Here is a 25,755-nt window from a genome sequence, read left to right on the forward strand (position 1 = left end):
GTGCAAGAGAATGAAGAGTACAAGTTGCATTTTATGCCTATTTGTTATTTTTTAGGAGCATCATTCATTTGTTTATTAAGAAAATAGTTCAAGGTTTCTTTTCCTCATATCTTCTGTCACCTCAGTACCATTTGCTTTATGGTGGGCTACCAGATCCAGAGAAATGAAAATACTTTTCAAGTCTACATGACCTTTAGATTCCAGTGAATTAGAAGCATTTAAAAAAAGCTTCATTCCATTTTATTTTTAGCTTATGATTTTAACTGTCACACACCTTGGAAGATGAGAATTAGTAAAATCCAATTTCCTAAAGTCTTGCACCTTGGGAGTCTCATAAAGTACAAGTCTCACTGACCATTTTTTATGTGGCTGGACCATTTCTAACATATGTGCCTGGTATAGATCTGCAGTATCCAGTAAGTTGAGACCATGCTGCCATTTTTTTCTGTCTGGCATACTTGCAAATTTCTTTTTCCTACCTGAATATTTTCATAAACTTGAAGGAAATTAACTATATTCAAAAGAACCTCTATCATATTTGGCTGAAGATATGAAACAGTCAAAAGTTTTAGGGGATGGGAGAGAATTCTCAAAACATGGTGAAATGAGGCCAATTGCCTTGCCATGGACAAGCCTGATATTGTGCCCCTTCCCCATCACAGCTTGGTTGAAGCTCTGGCAATGAGACCCACCGTTCCTGAGCAAGGACTCTCCTTCCTCCCTGAGAAAGGGGAGTCCCATCTGATGCCAGCATGCCTGGTGCTTAGGCCATGCCATTGTCAAAACCCCCCCAACTTTTGACCTGTGACACCATCCATGGAGCCATGATGTCTAAATAGACTCAGCCCATCTGTTTCTTCCAATGTTGCTGCCTTCAAATCTAAGTGCAAAGGAGAATATAACTTATGCCCCAAATGAGATACATTCTTGGCTGTGAAGAGATATCATACCTATTTTTTTTCCATTGAAATGAAGTAGAAATGTTTGAAGTGTATTTCAGAATAACTTTAGTTAATGTGATAGAATTTTATCCATGATTGTATGTTATATATACATTGCACACCTGGGCACATGTGTACACACACATTTTTATGTGTGTGTAAATATATTTACCTATGTATATGTAATACTTTGCAATAAGGAGCTAAAAAATGGTACAGTCTTTGGAGTTAGAGTGGTCTGGGTGCATGAAGTACCGGATGGACAAAGATGATGGTAATTCTAGATCTAGCACTAAGATATTTTTATTTATTCAGGGACTTTGCCCTGATACAGATTGTGACTTGGACAGGAAAAGATGATCACAGTCCACCACCTAATTTTGTTCCTTCTCACATAGGAAAGACTTTGTATTTCCCAAAATTAACAGATTAATTATTAATTAATCAAAAAAGGCAGCAATTTTCACAAGATTTACTATAATTCATGCATGAGCTACTTCAGTCATGCTGAGATTGTCAGATCTATGCATACAGATGCATCAGATTAAAAGATTGATTCCACTATGGATTCCCCTGCATAAAATTCTTAAATAGGATTTTCTGTCTCTTTTTAATCATACAAAGACATGAGAAATGAAAACTAGTTGTTACAAAAGGAAACAAAGTTTATCTCTATGCAGTAATATAGCCAAGTGCTTTTTAAAGATAATTTTCTTCATCTTTTTACAGATTCGCTTTCTTTAGCACATATAAAATTTTTTCCCAAGATCATAGCTGAAATTGTAAGCTTTGTGGGGTCAAAACTCTCTTGTATTGCCAACAATGTGTGAGCCTTTCTTTTAATCGAGACTGGCTAATGTGTCAGAGAGGATAATTTTCCTACATCAGCATTATAACCATCAGAGTATTTCATAAAGTCCATGAAAAAAAAAAAAGAGATGAATGGGCAATATTAGGATTGTCCATCTGAACATTTTCAAATTATTGGTGAAATTTCACTATGTTTACTTGAAAATAGATTTCTTAAAAAAAAATAGAATTTCATGTTTGAATCAAAAAATGCTAATTGCTCCATTTCAGTACCATGTAAGACAATGACGTAGGTCAGAGAGAAATTGTCATTCAAACTTGAAAGCTGTATAACATAAAATATTCAGTTACATTCCTAAACCTACTGCTTCGCAGTTGTTAAAAAAACATATTTTTTTCTTAACTTTGAACATGTCCAAAAATCCAAATCCATTCATCATCATGACTTTGAAGGGATCTTGAATATTTCCCTGCTATTAAACATTACTTAGTACATTAGATAAGACTGTCCCTAAGCACTTTGTAAGTTCGACAGGAATGACAAGTGAATGAATAATGGAAAACCTCCTTCAGTATTTGAAGATCATTTGCAGAAAAAGTATGATATGGTTTTAAAATTAGACTTTTGCCCTGGTTGCATTTGTAATATGGGAAGATAGAAGAAAGGATCAGTGACAAATTACAGGGTCATAACTGTGATTCATCTAAAATTCTTATTATAGCCAAAAGAAAAAACAGCAAGGGATTTCACTCAGTGATGCATACTCTCAGTTGTATGCCATTATGTAGACCTTGATTTTTCTACAAACAACATTACCTTAACCTGATACACAAAAACATTAAATTTAAAAAAAAAAAAATTGAATTGTTGAGTGGCTAAATCCTAAAAAATTACTGAATATTGATTATTTCATGTGTAAAATTTAGTAGGAGCAGATTTAATCCAGAAAAATGTTTGAGGTTTGGAACTCTATCTTGAGGATCCTAATTTTTATCATTTTCTAAAACTGGCAGAAATTACTGTCTTTGCATCTAGATCAAATGCAGTGTGGGAAATAATATCTTCCTTGAGCAAACAAACTTGGACAGAATAAAACAAAAAAAAAGACTGATGATGTTGATCTTGTTAAGTCTGAATTTCAGATTAAGCAGCTGCCTACATAAAGAGCTTTAAGAAGTAATTTCAACTACATGATGCACCAAAATGAATTCTGTCTCATAATCAAAATCATTTGAATAATAAATTGAAGGTTATGACAATTCATTATATAATTAAAGGCAGTAGAAAAGCAGAAGTCCCCTGAAGTAAAATTCTTTGGTTTTGCATCAGCCAGCCATCCAAGAGAGGTGGAGATCCTGCCTTGTGACCATTCTCCATCATCCCAAGCCCCACATCCATCAATCTCTCTAGTTGCACTGGCCCAAGCTGTGAGCAGGAACCTGCATTTCCAGCTGGTGCCAGCACCATACATGGCCACAAATTGACAGTACCCAGGGTAAAAAAAACTAAAAATTTGCAGTTCCCTACTCAATGCTGGGTCTCTGAGTGAAGTTTCTGTATTTCTGACCTCTGAGAGGTCAGGGATCATTCATTGCAGAGTTCAGCAGAAAAATTCAAAGCTGGTAGGCATCAACAAGAGCATTTGAGCTCTGAGGTGAGAAATTCTGGGGTATTTCAGTACTGAATGATTTGCTGGAAGGCCCATATAGTTCAGCATTATCTTAAGAGGAGAGCAGGTCTGGTGGGCTGGCCTTAGCCACAGAGGAATTCACCCCAGCCCTACAGAACCAAGTCTGGCTAACTTTAATTCCATAAATTGCTGTTTCACCAATAACCAAAGCACTGCCATGAAAAAAGGCACACAGATTTCCTGCACACACATTTTGCACAAATTTTTAACTTATCCAGCTCAAGGTCATTTTACTCTTTACAGGCTCTGATGCAGTCATGCTGCCTTTAGGGCCACAATTTACCCACCAAATGTCCCTGGATGGAGTACAGTGCATATGACTGGTTTCTTCACTGTGGCATATAATTTGCATTTTCTAATATTTTGATACAAGGTCATTGCACAGTCTAACTATCTCAATAATGTTATCATCCTTTAAACTTACCGTACCTTGCACTGGTCCTCTGTCCTTGATTTCTTTCATTATATCAGTTTCCTGAGAGGAGGTGAGAGCAGCAACAGAGAGAGCAAGGGAAGATTACATTTATTAAATAAAATTAAAACTCATATTAATTTATCATTGTGTGCACATATATATAGTGCACACAATATACAGAGGTATAGAAATATGCCTTTGTGCTTGTATTTCTGCTGGAGAATATTTTGTTTACCAAATTAACAAAGAAGAACAGCTGCACTGTTATGACTGCATACTTTCTTTTCTATCTCAAATTTCTATGGGACCACAAAGTATCAACTTTAAAGAGATTATGTACAACTGAGAAACTATAAAGAATTTCAACTCATAGTAAAATTCAAGGGCAACATAAAGGAAAATTCACTGCTCTAGTCTTGAAGTTAAGTGAACATATTTTAATCAAACCTCAAAGGAGTAAAATTGTTGAGACAACAGATGAATTTCATTAACTTACTTTTGAGGACACCCTGTAGTGAGAGGCACACCGGTATAACCGATTGGATTTTTCAAAAGGATTGGGACATGGCCCATTTGTATGGTTTTTTCCAGATTCACTTGACACATAACACTGATTTTCAGCTGATGGCCCCAGATGTTTGTTCCAAAATGATGGGTAACAAGCATATGATACAACCCTGATCAAAAAAAAGAGTTGATAAGAAGCTCACTCAAAAATTTTTGCTATTTTACTTCAAGCTTTTAATTATTTGGTAACTGTTGTATTTTAAATAATACTCTTCAGAAATGTGGATGGCATCTTTTCAGCTGGATGGCATTTCCTTCAATTGATATAGATGATATTTATGATTAAGTTCCCATTACAGTAGTCCTCTCCCCACACTTCTCCAAAGAGAGACAGGGTTAAAAATCTGTTTAGTAATTGTCACCTGGTACATTGATCTCATTAATGATGCATGAAAGCTCATACTGAAAAAGATCGATAAATTACCAATGTTGTCAATGGGCTTCATTTATCAAAAATGGCTTGTGCAATGGAATACCTGGAATGCTGTTAGACATTTCTGAAACAATATACACATTTCTGCATTAATGCCATGCAGGAGCATGAGAGGGTTTCTTTTACAGAGCATAATCAAATGTTTTGCTGAAGCAGAATACTTTAAAGTAGTCAGTCCAATAAAAAGCATTTGTATTTAAGTATACTCATAAATTATACTGGACTTTCTGAACCAGAGGAATTGAAAACTATATTTCTACACAATATGGAGTATAACTATGCTTGCCAGTGTATACTTAGCTGTCAGGAGTTTTACAAGGTAAGCCCATATAGGCCTCAGCTGTTTTGAATAAGAAATCGCATTTTAGACCTTGGTGATAGAAAATCTGAGAATATCTTTTTCTTTCTGTCCAAAGTAGATCACAGACACACAGCAGCACACTGGAGCTCTGTGGTAATCCAGATAGGATCTCTGAACTAAGAGCCACGTTTGAATCTTTTCAGCACCACAGTTTCTGCAGCCTTGATTAACACAATTGAACAGCTTTCTGCTGAAGCACAATTTCATATGTGTTGAAGAATAATGTCATATGTGCTGAAGCATCAGCACACCAGTAAACATTAAAAACACTTCAGGAAGAATACCCTTCCAAAAGAGTCACAGAATAAAAACAAAAGAGATGTAAATATGTTTATATGCAAAAATAGAGATAGATATATACAAAAATAATGTTAGAAACAAGCAGGATCCAGGGTCAACAAGTAAAACTCTGTAGTGTGTTTATACATTCTTGACAGAATTCATTTGAAGTCATGTTTGTTCAATCTAATGAAAATTTTGTGGATTCATTGCAATTATATATTTGAATTGTGAGATAAATAATCCTAAACAGTATGTTATTAGCAAGCTGGGTAATAACAATAACATCTTTCTGATACCCTGCAGCTGCCAAGAGCCCAACGTACAAATCAGATTAAGCCCTGTTGTGATTGGAAGAACTATTTACATTCATGTCTAACTTTTATACCACCTCAAAATGAAGTATTTCTTCCTCATTCTTGATGAATATAACCTTTTTGTTTTCCTTATTAGTTAAAATAGATGCTTTCAAGAGCACTTATTTCTCCCAAATTATGACTTGTAACTGAAACACTTGAAACTAATGATAATTAGTAATAGAATACATATTTATTCTTTAATTAATGGAGGAAGACAAAGAAAAAGTGATATTTAAACAGTGTTTCAGCTCCACTTACAGCAGATTTCACTGCTAATTGGGTGTTCAGTGATTCTGAAAAGTCAGGTCTCAGAACTGGCCTAGCTTCCTTGAGCTTTATGGAAATCTTTTTTTGACTTCACAAGGGATAGTTTAGGTCAGCACTTGATTTTTCTGAACACCTGTCAAAAACCTGAGTTGAGCACACTCCAGAAATCAAAACAGCAGAAACTTTAAACAGCACTGAATGCCTGCTGTGATAATTTACAAGGCCCCACAGAAAATCAATGTGTTTTCTCACTGTTGCAGGGTATGGAGATAATGACACAATGATTGCAATATAAAGATTCCTAAAAATAAGTCACCTGAAAGTGTGTGGAAGCAAGGACTATTTGACAGGGCTCATTAAAAAGACACTTCTCACTTGTATGCCATAAATTTTATATTTTTTTCATTGTCACAGGTAAAAGGTTATGGATTATGGGGTGTAGCTACAAACTAATGAAATTATGAGTCCGGTGAATCAAAACTTTTATTTTTAATTGTTGTTCTTGATATTATTTGCTCTTGGCTGCTGTCAAAGATTTACCATTGGGCTAGATGGACACTTTCCAGACCCAGAAGGGCTGTTCATGAGTTCTTCCAGTATCTGTTCTAAAGATATTTGGATATTTCCCTTAATGTGTTTATTTGTGTCTGGAAATGTTAGAATGGGTTTTGAATTATCATTTGAACTTGAGGAAAGAAAAGCAGAATGTAGAAATGTTTATGAAAATAGGTAAGTAGGGATACTTTCATGTGTTGCACTTTGATGACAAATCAGTGATCAGGGATTAAAATGGGTAGCAAGCAAAGGTCTGTCATAGCACAGGGATGTTGTACATGTTGGAGCTAGCTCCACGGCAACAAAAAAGCAAAATAAATGACTAGGAAAATAATCCTGGATTGCTGAGATTTATTGGAGCTTTAGATAGCTTCCAAAAATTCATGATGGTTTTCACAACTGCCCTTCAGACTGTTTACTGAGATGATCAGCTGCAAGAGGCCGGTGACTAACATGAGGCTGTGCAATAAGCAAGTACTCGGCAGTGCGGAGGTGGAAAGAAGGTTCACAAGTGTGCTGTGTGAGCTGAGGTGCTGTGGCTCTGTGTTTCCAGGCTCACATCAGTCAGAAAGTCTGCTCTGCACACCACTGTCACACTGCTGCTCAGTCAGGTCAAACATAATGTTATTGAATTCACACCAGAACAAACTCCTGCAAAGGTACAGCTAGGTTGATAATGAAGTGCCTTGTAGAGCTTCAGCCTGTCTTGCTTTTCTTTTAAAAATAAGCTAACTCTTTTACACTCATATTGCTTCTGTATATCAGGCCATGTCACTAACCACAGTGCTAAGGTCAAAATAATACTACATTCTGGCACAGGAAGTATTTTATCAATATGGGGCTCATGGTAGTTGTGCCTGTACAGGGGCAACAGTCAGAGGGAAGAGAAAACTAGGAGATTGTCCTATCACTGTATTCTTTACAGCTTTTCCTCTAAAACTAATATGTTCCAACTGTTGTGGAGATAATGCTCATAAAAATTATTCTCTCTTCTCTTACCTACACCAGCAATTCTCGTGCTCCTATTTTTAACTGTCAAGGAAACAGTCCAGAGAGAAAGAGTTGCAATTACTCTCCTAAAAATATGAGGTACTGAGTAAAATGAAACTGGTTTTCTAGTTACAGAAAAGTATTGCAGCTAAAAAGTGCTCACAATTAAAATGCCTAGTTATTACTTTCATTTCTTCATTAATGAAACATTTTGCCTTAGCTCCTGAGGTGCTGAGGGGCCTTTGCTAATCACTAAGCTGAAGGGTTCTCCTTCTTAAAACCTAAATGAAAACTGGTTTAGTGTTGAAACCCTGAGAGAAAAAGATAGAGGAACACTCAAAGTAAACTTTCCCCATAACAATACAAAGTCCTTGTCATATCAGAAATAGTTTGGTGCACTTGCAGGAAGCAGAATTATCACTTGTATAGTGTGACAGGTCTTCTCCTTGATCCCCAGAGTGCCATGTCAACTATGACACATCACATCATACATTCTCCTGCTCTTGACATGGTTTGTTTGTTTGTTTGTTTGTGTTATAAATAAAATCAAAAGTTGACAGAGAGAACACCTGAGATCCCTCTGTCTGTAAGTTTCAGACACATCAGAGTAAGGGATGAGATTGTATGAAAGCAAAACAGGAAATAGATTTCGGTATGGAACAGAAAGGATAAAAAAAATCTGGTAATGTGAGAAACAGCAGGATTTAATTATATGGTATCTAAAATGCAGTTATTGAACTTCTCCTGGAAGCAATTTCCAGGCATACAAACTTCAAGGAGTAGACTGAAAGCAGGATGTGTGGATTTACCATGACAGGTAATGATGATATGATGAGACAGCCTGACCATGATGAAATTATAGGCTCCATAGAGAAAAAGGAAAGCAGTACTTATCATTTACCTTGTCTTTAGTGACATTTTCAGCATAGGTTTCTGTGGTGTTCCTCTAGTTTATTGGACATGGTAAATTGCTTACAATTTACCTAGTCAGTTGTGGACTGGCATGTTGAATGGTCGACAGATCAAAGTGACTGGTGTCTGTTTATTAACGGCATTCCCCAGGAGACAACACAAAAGCAACACTTTTGTATCTCTATTAACTATCTGGACAGCCAGATGTAAGGCACCTTAAGCAAGTTTGTGGAGAATGTAAAACTTTTAGGGAGCAATTATTATGCATGGCTGCTGTTCAGAGCAGTGTTAATCGGCTGAAGAAATGAGCCTGACAGAAATATCCTGAATTTCAGCAAAGACAGATGGCAAATCCTGCCTCTGAGCCAGAACTGCCCAGGTACTGTCAGGGCACTGCCAGTGTAGAAAGTCATTTAACAGAGAAGGACATGAGGTCCTGAGAAACAGCAAGTTGAAAGTAGGTGAGCAGTGAGCCCTCTTGGCAAATGTGGATGGTCAATACTGGGCTGTGTTACCAAGAACATAACCAAGACATTGTGGAAAATTAATCTTCCCCTCAAATTACTACTTGGCAGATGGACCTGTATTTTCACTTATGTGTTCCCTGGGAAAGCCACTGACAAACTGAGCAAATCCATTGGAAGACCCTTAGGGGGCTGGAGCTGAAGCAGCTGGGCTTGTTCAGTTTAGAGAAGAGAAAGCCAGAAGAGTATATCATTCCTGTCTTCAACTACATAAGGAGAGACATAGAGGATAAAGAGCAAAACTCTTGGAGATGCACAGTGGAAAGCTGGAAGGAAGGTACCAGTTGCAAGTTCTACCAAGGAAAATGCTGACATAAGAAAAAATTGTTTGACCATTAGTCAAAAAACTGACCTGCTGCAAGGAAGGTTGTGGCACCTCCATCCTTGAAGATACTCAAAATGTGTCCAGGGATGTGGCCTAAATAGCCTGATCTAATTTCAAAGTCATGCTTTGAGAATGTTGGATCAGGTCACCGTCAAAGTTCCAACCATAATAATTTTGTGATTCCATAAATGATTATATCCCATTTTAAAGTTTCTAGCTTTGCATGGGGAATTTGATAGCTCTTAACTCTGATTAGTCTGATCTGAAGAAAGAAGGATCTAGATACAATCCTTAATAGAGCATTGCACTCTGGAACAACCTTGGAATGAGATGATTACAAGCTGCTTTATGGAGAAAAAATGTTTGATTCTTTTGAATATTCACAATGTTGTCTCATGCAACTGGCTGCTTACTCAAGGTTGTTTCAAATGAAGAGCCTATGTCCCAAGAAACGCAGACGTTTTAAATACATTTATGGTATTGGCTTATTGCAAATTAAGCAACTGTTTCAATTTAAAATAATCTAAGCAGACAGATAAAATATTTACCCATGTGTTTGCAGATATCTCCAGGCACCATCAATACTTCCACCATTACATCCATGTTGATTCCTGGTATCACAAGAAATCAAGTTCTGAGCAGAAAGGTTGTCTGTGATCTGACCCTTTGAATGAATTGCTATTCTATCTGCTGCAACACCTGTTTGAAAATAAATTTTCTGTTACCAAATCAAGTATTTACTCACAACTTTGCATTTGTTTTTGTGAAAGACCGACAGAAATTCAATGTCAATATTTTCTGTCCGTGCAGATATCTTCACTAAACAATACTGATATAATCTGTCCAGGCTTTTGTGAGAGAGGATTGTGAAACTGCAAAGCATCATGAGCAACTTTGCTGTTCTGTGACAAATTCCTAGATTTACTGACTGTTATAAAGTCACAAATACCCAAATATCAGATGAGACATTTGCATAATTGTCTGTATCTTGTTGGTAAATGCATATTCCCATCTAGTTGTCTTCAGCAGAAGAAACAAATACTTCCCAACTTTCTGCAGCTGAATCTCCAAATCTCTTTGCTTTCTTTTCAACATTTCTTTCCTTTATGTGAGGGGAAAGGAAGAAAAAAAAAGAGCAGTCCTATGAAGAGGAAAATTCAAGACTGAAAGTATATTTTGGTTTTATTACAAAGAATATTTGGAGATGTTCATATTGAAGTGTAACACTGGGACTCTTTGTACCTCCTTTCCTTATTCCACAAAATTATTCCTCAGACATAGATACCTTATCTGAATTCAATAAGATAATAATGATTCTTAGTATTTAAATATTTATGAACTGATTTAAAGACAGACTAGGTTAACTAAGTTGTGGGTGAAACTAAGGTGCTTCTACTTTCTTTATCAAATAACAATGAAACAATCATTAAACCTCAATGCAAGTCATTACCTATGATTAAATATTATTTGTATTACTTTTAGCCCCACGTTTTTCAGTTTTAAAATAAAATTTTAAGAAATATCTTGAAATCTAAATCCCCATCAAAATCAACACTAACTTTGGTGAACTCTGAGGAAGACTTCAGAAAACAAAGTTTGCTGATGTTAGGTGGCAACTGTATTTTATTCTTTTGCAAAGGGGCCCAATGATAATGAATTTACTTTCATAGGTATAAAAGCCTTTTATTGTAAAATTTTGGAGTACTTACAGAAATTATTCACAATAAGAAAAAATTATACAGCAGTGCTTGTCCCTTCATTGAGAAACAACTAATCTTGAAAACTCAGACTGAAAATGTTAAATGCATCTAAACAATATGTGAAGGCATCTCACACTACACAACTTTGAAAATAATTATGTGAATCAAAATAAAAAGATTTGTTTATGGAAAGGAAAAATTAGACACAATATCTGCAAAGTCTTTCCTTCACTGATCTCTGTTCACCTCTGCAGTTATCTGTCAAAAGAGCTGTTAAAAGCTGTCTTGGTTTTCTCTTTTTAAAACTGCAGTAGATTAGATATATCAGAAAAACAGCACATTCACTCTGTTTTTTTCTGGGAGCTGGGATTAGCTGACCTTAAAACTCCTTTCCTTCTCTTACTGCTGTGATTTACAGAAACAGTTGCAAAAACCTGGACCTGCGAGGACCCACTGGCCAAATTAAGTCATAAAGATTGGTCTCATTCTTATGTTACACAATTTAATGAAAATCAAACTGCTGCAGCTTAGATTGACATTTAAAGACTTTGGGACACTATAGAGGGAAAGTTGTAGCAATTTCAAATGTTCCTATTTGATAATAAAAGGTGAAAAGCAAGTTGATATTATTTTGTTACAAACCACTACAATTTTCATTACACATCTAACATCATGATACTTTCAAAGGGAGTAAAAAGAAATATTACTTGCGGTTGAAAAAGCCCAGGATGCTCCACAGTTTCGCTGATCCAAAGGATCGTGAATCCTATCAGGCCACTCATAAACAGCTGAAAAGATTGCAGGAAACTTTTCTTCTGGAAGTGACTTTCCCTAAAACAAAATGTTGAAGATCTGTATATGCTTAATTTCCTATTTTTATCATAAATTTTATCGAATTTTCTTTGTAAAATTCCTAATTTTTAGACTGAGGAAACCTAAAGCATTGGCCCCTGTGACTTCCCAAGCAACTCCGGGGTAGCTTCCCCATGGCTGGGTGCTGCAGACCCCTGAGAGCAGGAGGTTCTGGCACTCCATTAACTGAGCTGAAAAGCTGAGCTTCAAGACTGCCAACCTGAATAACCTGACCAGTTCCTCTCTGATTTTTATCTCAAACAGTAATTCCCTATGAAATTTGCTAAGTGTGACCCAGCTGACATTTTTGGAAAGAAAAGCCCTCTGCTACAAATAGAGTTGAAGTTAAATACCTGTTACCCAGACACGTGGCTGTAGGTAGAAAATTTTAGTCACTGTGGGAGAGGAATAAGTACAGCATATCATTGATTTGTCTTTTACATAGAGGTTCTTCAATCTGAAGCAATTATTCCTTTTCCAGAATAAAAATCAGTGATTTTTCTTCTGCATTTCAGTCTGATAGTGAATTCATGAAAATTCATCATCTGCTCACTAAAGAAATTTGGCCAGCCATTTCTGGCACCTTCATCTTTCAGCCTAAATTTATGTCCCACTCCAAAGTCCTCCAAGCTTTGAACAAATATTTGCATATGCAGGAGCCATCTGGTACAACTGCTAATAATCTGTTCTGTGGTCAACATATCAAAATTATTGACCCATTTATTTTTTACTGTTGAACTTCATGGAATGATGGATTATGCTGTGCTAGGAAATAGGAATGGCCACAGAGAACTGCAGTATTAGGCCATGCAATCAGTCTGTTTCAAAAAACTGTTGATAACCTCAGTTTCAGAAGTAAATACAATATACAAAATAAGATAATCTGCTCCTAAGCAAAACACTCACTTGTGCTTCTTTCTCATAATTAAGCTGAAATTGTGAAGCAAAATGGCTTCTATCCTGTTTAAAGTCTGGATACCCTTGCTAAAATATTTTTCTAAATTGTTCGTGAGATTTACAATCATAAAACATATTTGCCAAGATTATTTAAACATTTGAGGCCAGTTCTTTCAAAGTATTTTAGGACTCTTTGGAGAAACAAATTTTAGCCCTTTGCCTGTTTCAGGATCACTTTGTTGTGTACACTATGAAACAGCAGCGCATCCATCCAGCTTGTACACCTTGATTTGCCACAGAGGATCCCCAGTTGAGAAAAAGTGGGTGAAGAAAAGGAAGCTTGTACCTCACTTCCATATCTGACATTAGGCTGGGATACAGCCCCAACAGGCAAATTGATACAGTCCATGTGTTTTCCTAGACCCAGTGGTTCTAGGTTGAGCAGGTTAGATGCAGGCTATGAGTCCTGAATCCATGAAGGAATACTGCAAGCTGTTAGGTCGTTTCAATGATTTTGAAAGTCTCACCTCCACCCGTGCAAGGCCAAAAATTTTTTGAACCTTGCTAAAATATTAATCTCATTATTTTGCTTAATCAGTTTCAAAGACTGTTGTTTCAGAGTTTTATTTACACGGGACTTACAACATCAAGAGACACTCAGGAAGCAGCAATTAGTTTAAATAATAACTTGAAAAAGTATCATTATATTCATTATTAGTGAGTAAGCACTAACTCAAGATTTACTTTGAAGATGAAATGTACAGGATAAATCCCAGACAATTAGGATTTCTTTTATATGATGAGACTGTTCACTACCAACCAGTAAAAAAGCAAATTTTGGCAAATATTTAGCACAGTCGTGTGGGTAATGGCTGCTTATAATGCTCATTATGATGCCTCATTACAAATGAGGCCAATGAGAAAAGCAAAATTCTAAATAGATCTCCAGTCTTGACAATGTATTGCTTTCTGTATTCCTAACCTACTGTCAATGTATTTATTAGCCTCATATTGTAAATCCCAGAGCAAATTCCTCATTAGCCCTCAGCCTTGTAATTTAGAAATACAGGACTGATCTGTAGCCAGAAACACTGGCTTTTTCTCTGAAAAAGTTTCTACCCTGATATTGAGAAGTTCTGCTGGTCTGTGGCAAATATCAAGTCTAGACAGCTGCTTCTCAATGTATGCTCCATGGACCAGCATCAGACAGCACAAGGCAATCAGCAAAATGACTGGTGAACTATTTTTAAACCTTTATATGTACTCTCTGCAGTGAAGTTAGCAGCCTGGCCAAAGCAGGAAGTTAAGAGGACATAAAAGAGCACTCTAATTTCAACAATGACTTCTTCAGAAAAGATAGATGACCAATAAGAGAAAAAAGGCCAAAGATAACTGAATTTGCAAATGTGGAAATAGTTTCCCTGAGGATGAGGAATAGCTTTTTTTTTCTTCTTTAAATGTAGCAAAAACATCCTGGACTTCACTTGCTTTGTGAAGAGACCAAATGGGCATGAATGACCTTCAATTTGCAAGAGAACTACAACTGCTGAGGGTTTTTACTGTGAAAAGCCATATACCAGTGGAACAGAGGCTGTACTTTGTCTACTTTCCAATTGGTTTTTTTTTTTTAGCTTCTTGATATTTATTGAGAAAATGGTGCCTTATTACAGAATTATGTATTTCATCTTGTAAGACGGCACTCAGGTGAGCACCTGGTTGCTGGGGGTGGAAACCTTACCATTGCAATGTACCTCTTGCCAGGATTTGTGCTGACAGAATACCACCAAAAGCGCATCACAATGCTTTTAAAGGTGTTGCAATTATTCTTGTACTACCTGGAACTTCAGGAATGACTGCATTGTCTCCTGTAGTGAAAATGCCTTCTCAGATGGAGGAGTTTCAGCTTTGTCAGGAGTCAAACAGGTTCAGTGGTGCATTTAGCTGTTGGTCTATACTCAGGTCCAGCCATACTCCCCAGCAGAGGGTCCTAAATTCAGATTTGGTTCTTGCTCCATATCATTGTCTTTTGGGTGTTCTACCATCATGACAAACTTCCCTTCCAGACAAAAGTATCACCTTGCTGAGCAGGTAAAGTCTTTTATTAAAAGTAGAACTTTTAAAAGCTCTATGAGCAACTTCAGGAAGTTTGTGATTTCCCTAATATTGCAGAAGCTGAGAAAGTAATACGGAGACTATTATTTTATATTTTTAGCTTTTGTAAGTAGAAAGATTTTCTAGAATCCTGTGGAAGGTATGTGATTCCAGCAACATGTAAGGAAGTCTCATGATGACTAAATGCATGAATTTGCCAAGTAGGATTTCTGGAGAAAAGTGAATTGAATCTCCTTGGGTGTCTGGCAGTGCCAAAAGGAGTTGGTTTGTGGCTCACAGATTTCATAAAACAGCAGACAGAGAAAATATGACTGAGAAATGTATCTGTGGAACAAAGGCTGTAAGAAGTGTAGCAGAATACACTTAATACTTAAAGAATAGATAATTGTTTAAGTTTAATACTTAACATTAATAATTAAGTGTAATACTTAAAGAATACTAAAAGTGGCTGCAGGAAGCTTAATAACAATGGTTCAATAAGCTGGATATAATGCAGGACTACTGAGTAAACAGCTGCTACAAACTGAACAGAGGAAAGGAAGTATCATGAAGAATTTCTTGAAACATTCCCCTTTCCTATTTTCCTAGGTGGGACTTGTCTCACCTAGCTAGGTACCTAGAAATTGAGATGTCAATCTCTGGGCTGGGTACATGATGTCCTTTTTTTGCCTGCACTATATAAGCTTCACACTGTATCCCTCAAGGAAAATGCCAGAAACAACAAATCAATCCAGTTCTTTTGAGCCTCAGTACAGCTCACTGATAACTTAATGTAGACACCTACTAAATTTAGTTAAGTTCTTTTATGCCATTTTTTTATTTTGACCTGCCATCTTCAGGTCAGATGATCCTTCTTTGGCTGCAAAGAGTAGTCCAGAAAATCCTATAGGACAAAGCCCCAAAGCTTAATTTCTGTCCACTTCTTGCTCTGGCAAACCTTCAGAGTACAATTTTGATTGAGTTGGCCAATCTGGTCCTGAACACAATGCCTCACTCTGCTGGTGCAGGGAGCTGACATTGTGTGTAACTAAGAATGGTCTGAATCAAGCAAAAGGGTTAGGACTGCTCAAATTATTGCAGAGGCAGTGCCCTCTTTCCCCAAAACCCATTCAAGAGGCAGCTCTGCACTCTTTAACCACAGGGTCTTCTATCATGTGGAAATCCTTCTGCCACTGATGCCTAAAGATTTTTAGTTTTATATATATATATATATATATATATATATATATATATATATATATATATATATATTTGCAGCTTTGTAGATTTTTAATATGCAATTGTATAATTTTTCATGCTTTCTCACACTTCAGAATAGTAGATTTCCCTTTCTCACACATTTATGCCACCTTCTTGAAATTCTGTTTAAAAAACAATCTTATTTTAAAGAAAAGCATTTCTAACAAGAGCACCCTGTTTTGCACCAGCACACAGGAGACATAACAAAATATAGAGCTGAGAATCCCCTGGAGAGACACTGAGGGGCAGGCCCAAGGGTGGTTACCAGGGCAACTGCTCTCCTATAGGATGTACTTGCTGGATATCTTAATTAATTAAATCTACAAAATTTGTGGAAATCCCATATTGAAAATGCACAGAGATATTTTGTGCACCTGAAAGCTTTCATTAAAGAACTGCTCTTTATATTACCACCTTTAATATTGTTTGGAAAGTTTTCTTTTGATTTTAGAAACACCACAACACATAAACAAGCATCAGCAATTGATTTCTAATAGATGATGAAATGGCATCACTTGCCTGAGCTATATTGAAGGCAAAGATAAACACCTGTTATACTTAACACTTTTGCAAACTTTGGTTCTATCTGTTTATACCTTACTTCTAATTTCACTGTGAAATTAGCTAGTTAGGTGGAGTTTTTTGGTCTGTGAATTCCATAAATTGTGTCCTGTAAGAAAGAAACTAAGTAACTGATCCAAAACATTAGAAAAATCACTCTGGATTCAATAAATTGTATTTTTTCTTAAATTGCTTAACCAACGTACATAACTTAAAGTATATTTGCTTTGATGTTGAACTAATTTCAGCATAAATAAATGATAGGAAATTTTATTTAACTGTCACAAAAATTGTCATGGCCAAGGGATTTAGAAAGCTGGTAGTAGAGAACCATTTCATTTTGCAATGATTTCCATAATTTTGCCGTCCATTTGTTCAAAACCCAAAAAAAGCTTTCACAGCTTCTGTCAAAGACTGCTATTTAGTCTCAGCTGTTTGCCTTAATGAACTATGCCCAGATGTATTTTTCTGTGGTTACAGCTGTGTGTGCAATGATTAGCAAATGGAGAGAATTAATATGGAGCCTTCTTAAGGAAGCAAACTACAATGATAAATTAATATTGCTGCAGAGCTTTACAATGATTAGGATTTTCTTTTGCTCCTTCTTGTTTGATTTCTGTCAATAGGGCCAGACATTCTATGACTTATAGAACTGTTCCAGGAACATCATATTCAACATGGAAACATTTAGTGACAAAACCCTGAATCATACTCTTATAAATGTCCACATTTATTTTTCCATGTGATAAAGTTATTTAAAAAAATTAACAAGTGTACATGACACTTACAGGAGCTTCTCTCATATTCAGCAAAGAATGAGACGGAGGGAAGGTGCCCAGGCGCTTTTTGAAACCTTCTTCCACTGTCATTCCCCAGAACTGACTGTAGTTGTCAGCTTTCCATCTTTCTCACAGATGAAAACCAAAAAGCAAGACCCAGGTTAGAGATAACACTCACATTAACACATTGCTCATTTAAGAGTACAACAGCAAAAGCATCCAGAAATAAATTTTTGAAATTGCATTTCAAAATCTTACATTCAATATGTACGAGAAAATATTTGCTATGGGCTTTTCCACTGCAGATAAGTGCAGGATGGAGCAACACAAGTATATGAATAGTGGTGATTTGGGGTCAGCATCACATCAGACTGCAGGACATGAGAGTGCAATAATTCAGAGCAGTACTGGCAGAGACACTCAGTCAAAACACTGCTGTTCTCTTGAAGTTATGCTCAAGTCATGCTCCAGCCCAGATTCCCACAGAGAACTAGCAGCCTTCTGTTGTGAGTTGGAGCACACCTTCAAACTCTGGTGCACCAGAAGAGAGATACTCTTGAGCCCAGCAAAAAGCCCAGCTGACACCTTCTGGAAAGGGCTCCCCATGTTTCTCTAAGTACTCCCTTGCTTTTCTCAGTTGGACCTGACTCAGACTACAATGCTGATGTGCAAACTATATGCACAACGTAAAGAAAACCATCCATGCAGCCATTCACATTTGGAACACACTGCAATTTACTAATGGATAAGGGCTGAGTGACAGGAAAGAGAGCATCCTCTTTACCCATTCCTTTCTTGCTTTTGTAAGAAGAGCAAGGAGTGGGATTTATGCTGCCCAAGGAAGCCTCGTTGCTCTTGGTCTCCCTGTGCTCACTGAAAAGTGCAAGCACGTGGAGAAGTTGAGTCATCTCACCTATCACCCTGCAGCATATCTCAAGGGTCACGACTGACAAGGGATAGGTCCAGACTCCAGGGGCCTAACTTGTTTTTTCATCCTAATTCAGTTGCTTTAAAAGTCTCCCATGAAGTACAAAATGTTTCAGCACTCCTGACAGCTTGAAATCTGGGCAGGCTTCATTGGCGAATTGGGCACCCCAGATCCTAGGGAGGCTGCCCCTGAATCTCTGTCTGTAAACAGCCAGCAGGATCCCAAGGCACAGATCCAGTACTGAGGTCCCTAATCTCTGTGCACAAGCCAGAGGAATGAGATTGCTAGTAAGAAAAACACCAAGCTCCCCAAGTTCTGATAATCCATTTCACCCATCTTCTCCTCTTCCAGTGCTACATAGAGTCCTGTTACATGAAACAGTGCTCTCAAGGGAGCAGGAAAAAATTACTTTAAATATCTATCCCAAGTAATAAACACAGTGAAGAATAGGGGAAGATAATGGAAAAGATAATTTCTTTTCTCTCTTGTTTTGAGAGAAAAGAAATTGTTTTAAATTTGTAGAATATTTTAGATAGATGTTTACAGCAGATGTTCTCTTACCAGCATGAGATGTTCAGTATCTTTCCATATAAAGCTTTATAATCTGCCAGTGATTTGGAAAGTTTCACAAATGCATACTTACTGTCAAATTGCAGTAATGTATTTGGAAAAAGAAGGGGTGGGGAAGACTTCATACCTTGTAATTTGCACATACACAGAATGAGCAATACTGTGATGCATAGCAAAACTAAAATAAAAGGGTTCTCACCCAAAATCTCCAGAATTGATGTGCTGAATTAAGTCTTGGCGAACAAGGCATATGTCTGTTGAACATTTCCAGAGACTGTTGAAACATTTGCTGAAAGGACAAGAATATAATTAAACAAAAAAAAGAATTGTCAAAGGAAAAATATGCACTTTAACAGCAGAAGGCAGATGGAGGGGGAAGAAAGTGTGAACAATATAATTGTCACAGAGAGTTTATGAAAACATAGCATCATTTCCTCCTACTTCACCGTCCAATGAGTTAGAACAAGGTGGGAAGGTTTACAGTTTGTGAGAAAGGTCATATCTGAAACATTTTGCTTCCATCTTTATGAGACCAAATCAGGGAGTGTAATGTTGACGTTGAATTCCTGAAAAAATGCTTTGAGGAAGTTTTACTCTGGAAACCCAGAAAGGGTTCTGTGGCCCCAGACATTGTGCTCCAAGGACCCTGGGCTAAAGTCAGCACAGTGGGAGCTCCAGCCTTGTTTGGGTGGGGCTGAAGCCCTGGGATTCCTACTTCAGGGTAGGGCTGGTTTTTGGAGAGGCAAAAGCTGTCAGCAAATATCCTCTGCTTGCTCTGTCTGCTCTGTCCCAAGGCAGAGAAAGGGGTGCTCAAACAATTCACCCCTTTCCACATAAATATATATATATGCGCATATATATTCTTTCCTTACAGGTTAATATAAGTTCTCATAACCCATTTAAAAAAAAAAAAAAACCAAAAAACACCAAGGAGGAAGGATTCAATAAAGTTTAATGATGCTTGTTATATTTCTTTGGTCTGCATTCAGCTCAATGCCCAGGTCTAGACTGAAACCATTTCAATTTAGGTTTAACTGAACGGGAACAGATTTAGGTCCATGAGGAAGAGATTTGAATAACCTAATACTCATATCTTGATTAGAAATTCCAGTTTCCCTCTTGCTGTTCTTCTAAATTGACTGTAATCTACCTCTACAAAACCTTAATAGTTAGCACTACTTTTGCAGCCATTTTGATTTGATTACATGTTTAACATGAATTTAAAGATGCTCTCTACCTTAATTCCTGTTTCATGACATATGCTAGATAAAATTCAATTTGCAGTTCTCTGAAACATTACCAGGAATTGCAGTTGTCTTTAATTATTGTTCCTTCTCCGTAATATCGGCCATCTTTATAACAACCTGCCAACATAACATATAGATGTGTGAAAATAGAATAATTCTTCAAGTGAATTACTGAAAACTCTTGCTACTATTGTATTAATTGGTTTTATGCAGTATGCTTGAATTATTTAGTTGAAAGTCAGCAGTATGGTTCCAGTTTCTTCCAAGTAATGAAGGCAGTTTAATGTATTTTATTTTTTTAGAAAATATATTATCATGCATAGTAAATAAATTCAGCATCAGATTCAAAACAACAACTGAAAAGTTACTATCTTACATATAAATGAAAAAATTCTTTAAATACAGTTATTTTCCAATATTAAAAAGAAAATATTTCTAATAAAGATTATTTTCTAAATGGCAATTAAAATAGAAATAAGATTTACAGGTATAGAATTTTAAAAACTAGTGAATACTCCAAAAGTATTGCAGTAAATTCTTTTTCCTTGCCAGATTAATTCCTCTTTGAAAAACAGACACATCAATCGCACTTCAAGCCAAATGTATGTTTCATGCACCCTCCAAAACCCACTATAAAACATAAATTGAGGGATGAATTCTCCAAAAAAATACATTCCTCTCATTTTTTTTTATTTGGTACCACTCCACCGAGACAAGATTTTGCGTGTGTTTCAGTATCTCCCCCATGAACTATTTCATCAGTGCGATTGTCAAAGCTTCAGAGGAAGGACGATGCGGGAGGCCTGCGCGGCTTTGGGCTGCGCCGGGAGCAAGCACCGCGCATTCCTCTCACGGCTCTGCCTTTCCAGCCTGCCTGGCAGGTGGGCCTGCAGACACCGTGCCTCCCCCCTGCTGACAGGGCTTGGACTCCCTTTGCCTCCATTCTCAAGAAGCTCTAAAATGGTGTTGACTTGCAAATTGGCGTGGTAGCCTGCTGTTCCCCCAGCAGGAGGGTGAGGAAGGCCATGCCCCTGTCACGGCCAGGGCTGGAGCTTGCCCAGGCACACGCACACCCCACCCTCAGCTGCCTGCACCCCTTTCCTTGCCAGGACAGACGCACTCTGAGCCCCACATGATTTCATAACAAAGTGCAGAAGGGAACTAGAGGTGATTTTAAAGTGAGTATTAACTATAAATGCCTTTATTTCCCTGTTGTTAATTCAGCAGGCTATGGGAGATAGCACAGGTAAAACGGATCCCGCCGAGGCAGACTGAGGCCCGGAGTGTCTGCGCTAAGCCAACTTCAGCTAAGAGCTGAGCTATTTTTCACAGAATTCTCAAAGCAAATTACCCAACTGCCATAGTTTGTCACAGTATGTGACTAAGTCAGCATCAGACAGTAGCTGGAAGGAGGATCAAGCAAGTTATTTCAAAAATATCAAGAGAAGGAAGTATTGATGCAGGATTCGAGAGATGGAACAGCCCCTCATTGGAGCTCTGCTGGCAGGGCTCACTGCCTGTGCCCAAGATAAAACGCAAACCTGGACTAGTACAGAGGCAGCTTTATAATGATGTATGCTTAGGGAATTGAAAATTAACACTATGCAGTTTCTTCAGCCTAGCCAAGTTAATATTTTGTGGGCCAGGAGTACTGCCTTAGGCATCACTGAGACAACAGAGTTATCTGAGCTAAAGGACACACGAGAATACAGTGAGGTTGTCTGGCTCTTATTGTATCAGGTTGGCATATTAATACATTAAGTGGAAATTTATTAATTTGAAGATGCAGATTGATGACTTTGTGAATGAGATTTTATGATGTGAAAATCATTAGTGGAAAGAAGAAAATTTGAGAAATGGAGACTTCTTTCACAGTCCAACATTTGTATACCCTTAAAGGTTCTTATTTAATTTGTCCCTAGCATTGGTGTGAGTATTTTTGTCAGTGAAATATCTCCAGGTTTAGGAGACCATTGTAGGTCAGATCACATCTGTCATGTAAAAGCAATCAGCAAACTCACTGGATGTCACTTTTACACCACCAACAGTGTGTGGGTTTAAACAGGGCTTTTTGTACTGTCAGAATAAATGAATCAAAGAGATAAAATAAATAATAAATAAAGTCCTGAGAAAAAACTCAAAAAGTTCTTCTAACAACAGAATTTAAAATATGACTATAATAAAGAGACCCTGAACTTCTATTCAGTATTTAAGGCAGGAATGTGCAGTTTCTTCTGAAACTACACATGAAAGCCATAGAAATAAACTGAAGGCTGGGTTTATAAAGGCAGAGTCAAAGCAGCTCCACACATTTAAATCAATACTGACCCCCAGCATGGTGCACACACATGGAAGAAGTCACAGTGTAGCTTGTTTCTGCTGTACACTGTCAGTGAATATGTGGGGATCCAGAAAAAAAACACTAAGCAGTTTTATTGCTTTACATTCCAGCCCATGTAAAACACTTAGCTTTATTGGTTTATTTAAAGAACTGTGACTCAGGAGGCTCTGAGAGCAAAACCTCTGGCAACCAAAAGATCAAGATCTTCCAGGTAAAAAGTACTTTGGCACATGTGGTCTTCAAGTGCTTAAAAAATTCTTATCCTAAGGCAGAAGTGTAGTATCAGTTCCTAAAAGTCAGCTAGTGTACTTATGTAATTTCTAATGTTGCTTCCTAATTTTCTTAATCTTCAGGCACTTAGTCCTACTTGTTTCTCCTTCTTTTCATTCCAATTCCATAGATATTCCAGTTCTACAAAGATTCTTTAGAGATGGTTTTGTTTGTTACCTTTTATTCCCTTGCTTTAATTTGGCTTTATTTTTCATCTTTTACCCTCTAAATTACTTACATAATGAATATCCAATAAAGAGATTTTTAAAAATTTCAGAATTTCCATCCTTTTAAAGATGACATATTAAAAAAGAGTATAAGATCATCTATAGGACAAGTAAAGCTACTGTAAATATAATTGCTGCCCCTGGCAGGTATGTTAGGAGTTGCAAACAGAGGACACAAATGCAAAAAATTGGATTAAGAACACAGTAAAAAGATTACCCCTCACCTATTCCCTTATCTAAACCTTCTGTTACACTTCTGCTTTTTAGAGGTAGACTCGTGGCAGTGACCTTGTGGCAAACTGCTGCAGATTTTGTAATGATTCAATTCCATGAGACAGTTTGCCAAAGTAGACTCATCAGCTCTCAGCTCTAGGCAGAAATACAACTACATGTTTAAGTAGAGCTTACAACAATAACCTCATGTCAAAAATAATATACACCACTGCACCCAATAAAAATGAAAAGAAATGTCTTTATTTACATAGAGCCTTAGAATATTCTTTCAAATTATTAGAAACACTTTGGAAAATCAAATATGTTTTGCAGCATTTCTGTCTCTCCCACTTATCAGATTTTGGCTACACTTCTGAGAGCACAATCTCCTGAAGAGCTTGTGCTCTGAGTGCTGAACTGCAAGCAGAAAGGTTATTGCAAAGAGACAGTTAATTTTTAAAAATCACAGTAGCATTTTATTGATTTTAGGTTTTTGAAACTTAGGTTTGGCCAGATTTGGCCAGATTTGGTGTACTGGCAGTAAGAAGCTACATAGTTTTAAAATCCACAATAACAAATGTTCTCCACCAGCAGAGATTTGGCCTATCCACAAGTCAAGGGAGGATCAGATGTTTTAAAAAACTGGTGGGGTTTTTTTGTTGGTTTTTTTGGTGGGGGGGTTGGGTTTCTTGGGGTTTTTTTTGGTTTTTTGCAATCTTTAGTGCTAAAAATGATTAGACTTAGTTTAGAGTAGTCCTGGAGGGACTTGGACTGCAAACTAGTCAGAAACTAAAATATGCCACAAATCCTTGTTCCAAACACATCCCTTCACCTACTCCTTGTTCTGAGAACATCCCTTCATTTAGTCCTGCACCTGAGCTGTTGACAGAAAAACAGTGTCCTACAGGAAAGCTATGCTGAATCAAAAGCATTGCAGAACACCTCAGGGCAGTATCATTCAGGATAACCCTCAGTTTTGTTGATGATTTGTTTGTACTAATGGATATAAATATTTAGAGCTTGCTGTTCATCTCATGTTAATCTGTGAAACCCTACTGAAATTTTTCAGTTTACATTAATTTGACCCAATGAGGTTATTTGAGAAGTTTCAAATAAAACAGAGGTTCTGTCCAAGGGAAATACAATCAAATCAACACTAATTTCCTAGAGACAAAGAAATAACAGCAAGTATAATTCTCACTCCAGTTTCATGCTCAGTGTCTTTGTCCACTATGACTTTAGTCAGTTTTTCAGGATTTTACTTCTATGTATATTTTCACTGTGATGCACTAAATTCAACTGAGCATTTTCCCTCCACTTACCCCATGCTGGAGGCGGCCAAGGCTCCTCTGACCTGGTGGGCTCCACAGGGTGGTTGCAGACATCCCAGTAGTCAGTACAGCAGTCGACAGGCCCAGGAGAGCCCGAGGTGCAGTACTGGTCACAGTAACATATAGCTCCTCTGGAGACAATGGTGAAGCTGCAGTCATCATCTCTTCCCGTGCAACAGCCACGTATCCTGCAGGAACTTCCCTGATACACACTCCTTTTAATCCTGTTCCACTTGGCAGAACCACTGTCTTTTACAGAGTAAAGTCTTTGGGGGGAATTTATTCTAGAATCAAGACGTTTTGTCATTGAAACTTCACTGGCAATGCAATATAAGAGCAATATCTGAATTTTGTGCCACATTCTTGTGTCTCTAGAAGCCTTTTTTGAGGCTTTTTGTCCTTTGCTTTCTCAGCAAATATTCATTTACTCTACAGGTAGTACCTCCAGTTAGCAATCAGAAAGAAATCTGAACAGAAAGCTGCAGACTACAGTTTTCCAGGAAGACTCTGCATGTGTTAATTATTAGTCAGATATGTTGTAAACAGGTTTATTTGTCCAAGATACAGAGGTACTGGAAACAGAGCCACAACTATGTATTTATCATGATGAAACTTTGGTGTGATCTCTTGTAAGTGAGAAAGTTTATAGCAAAGTTTCAACACATACAAAATATATGTGGTCCAGCATTTTAGTTCTGTACTTCAGACTTCTAAAATCAAAACAGTGTGAGAATGAGTACGTGGTGTCAAAGAAAGCTCTCTTTCTTTTTGTGTACCTATGTTCTCCACATGATTAGAAAACCTTTAACATCTGGATTGTATCTCATCTAAATTTTCCTATCTGATAAGCATGGTGACATCACTGCAGTAAACTTATCCTGCATCCCCCGTTTCAATTTTATTTCCAGTGATCTATCTTAGCCTTATTTGCTTCACTTTTTTCACTTGTTTTACAATGGGCAAATTCAGAAAAATAAAAAAACAGGTGATATTCCATTACTCAAAGGTGTTCTTTTAAGATTTGCATTTCTGTAGTCAAAAGGAACTTGGCAGTCATTC

At 37.2% G+C, this 25,755-nt stretch overlaps 1 protein-coding gene across 1 annotated transcript in view; it reads right to left on the reverse strand.

Annotated features, from left to right (window-relative positions):
- Positions 1-25,152, reverse strand: part of TINAG (tubulointerstitial nephritis antigen) — a 38,388-nt gene extending 13,236 nt beyond the window's left edge. Inside the window, exons 1-8 of the mRNA XM_059842719.1 lie at positions 24,688-25,152; positions 20,368-20,431; positions 19,267-19,356; positions 17,579-17,693; positions 11,837-11,960; positions 9,978-10,128; positions 4,354-4,534; positions 3,872-3,917 (exon numbers count right to left, since the gene is read on the reverse strand). Coding sequence (XP_059698702.1) covers positions 3,872-3,917; positions 4,354-4,534; positions 9,978-10,128; positions 11,837-11,960; positions 17,579-17,693; positions 19,267-19,356; positions 20,368-20,431; positions 24,688-25,057 — 1,141 coding nt within the window. The 5' untranslated portion in view covers positions 25,058-25,152. The remainder of the gene's footprint in view (positions 1-3,871; positions 3,918-4,353; positions 4,535-9,977; positions 10,129-11,836; positions 11,961-17,578; positions 17,694-19,266; positions 19,357-20,367; positions 20,432-24,687) is intronic.
- Between the last annotated feature and the right edge of the window lie 603 nt (positions 25,153-25,755).

Source organism: Haemorhous mexicanus, chromosome 3, assembly GCF_027477595.1.
Source record: "Haemorhous mexicanus isolate bHaeMex1 chromosome 3, bHaeMex1.pri, whole genome shotgun sequence".
Taxonomy (NCBI): Eukaryota; Metazoa; Chordata; class Aves; order Passeriformes; family Fringillidae; genus Haemorhous; species Haemorhous mexicanus.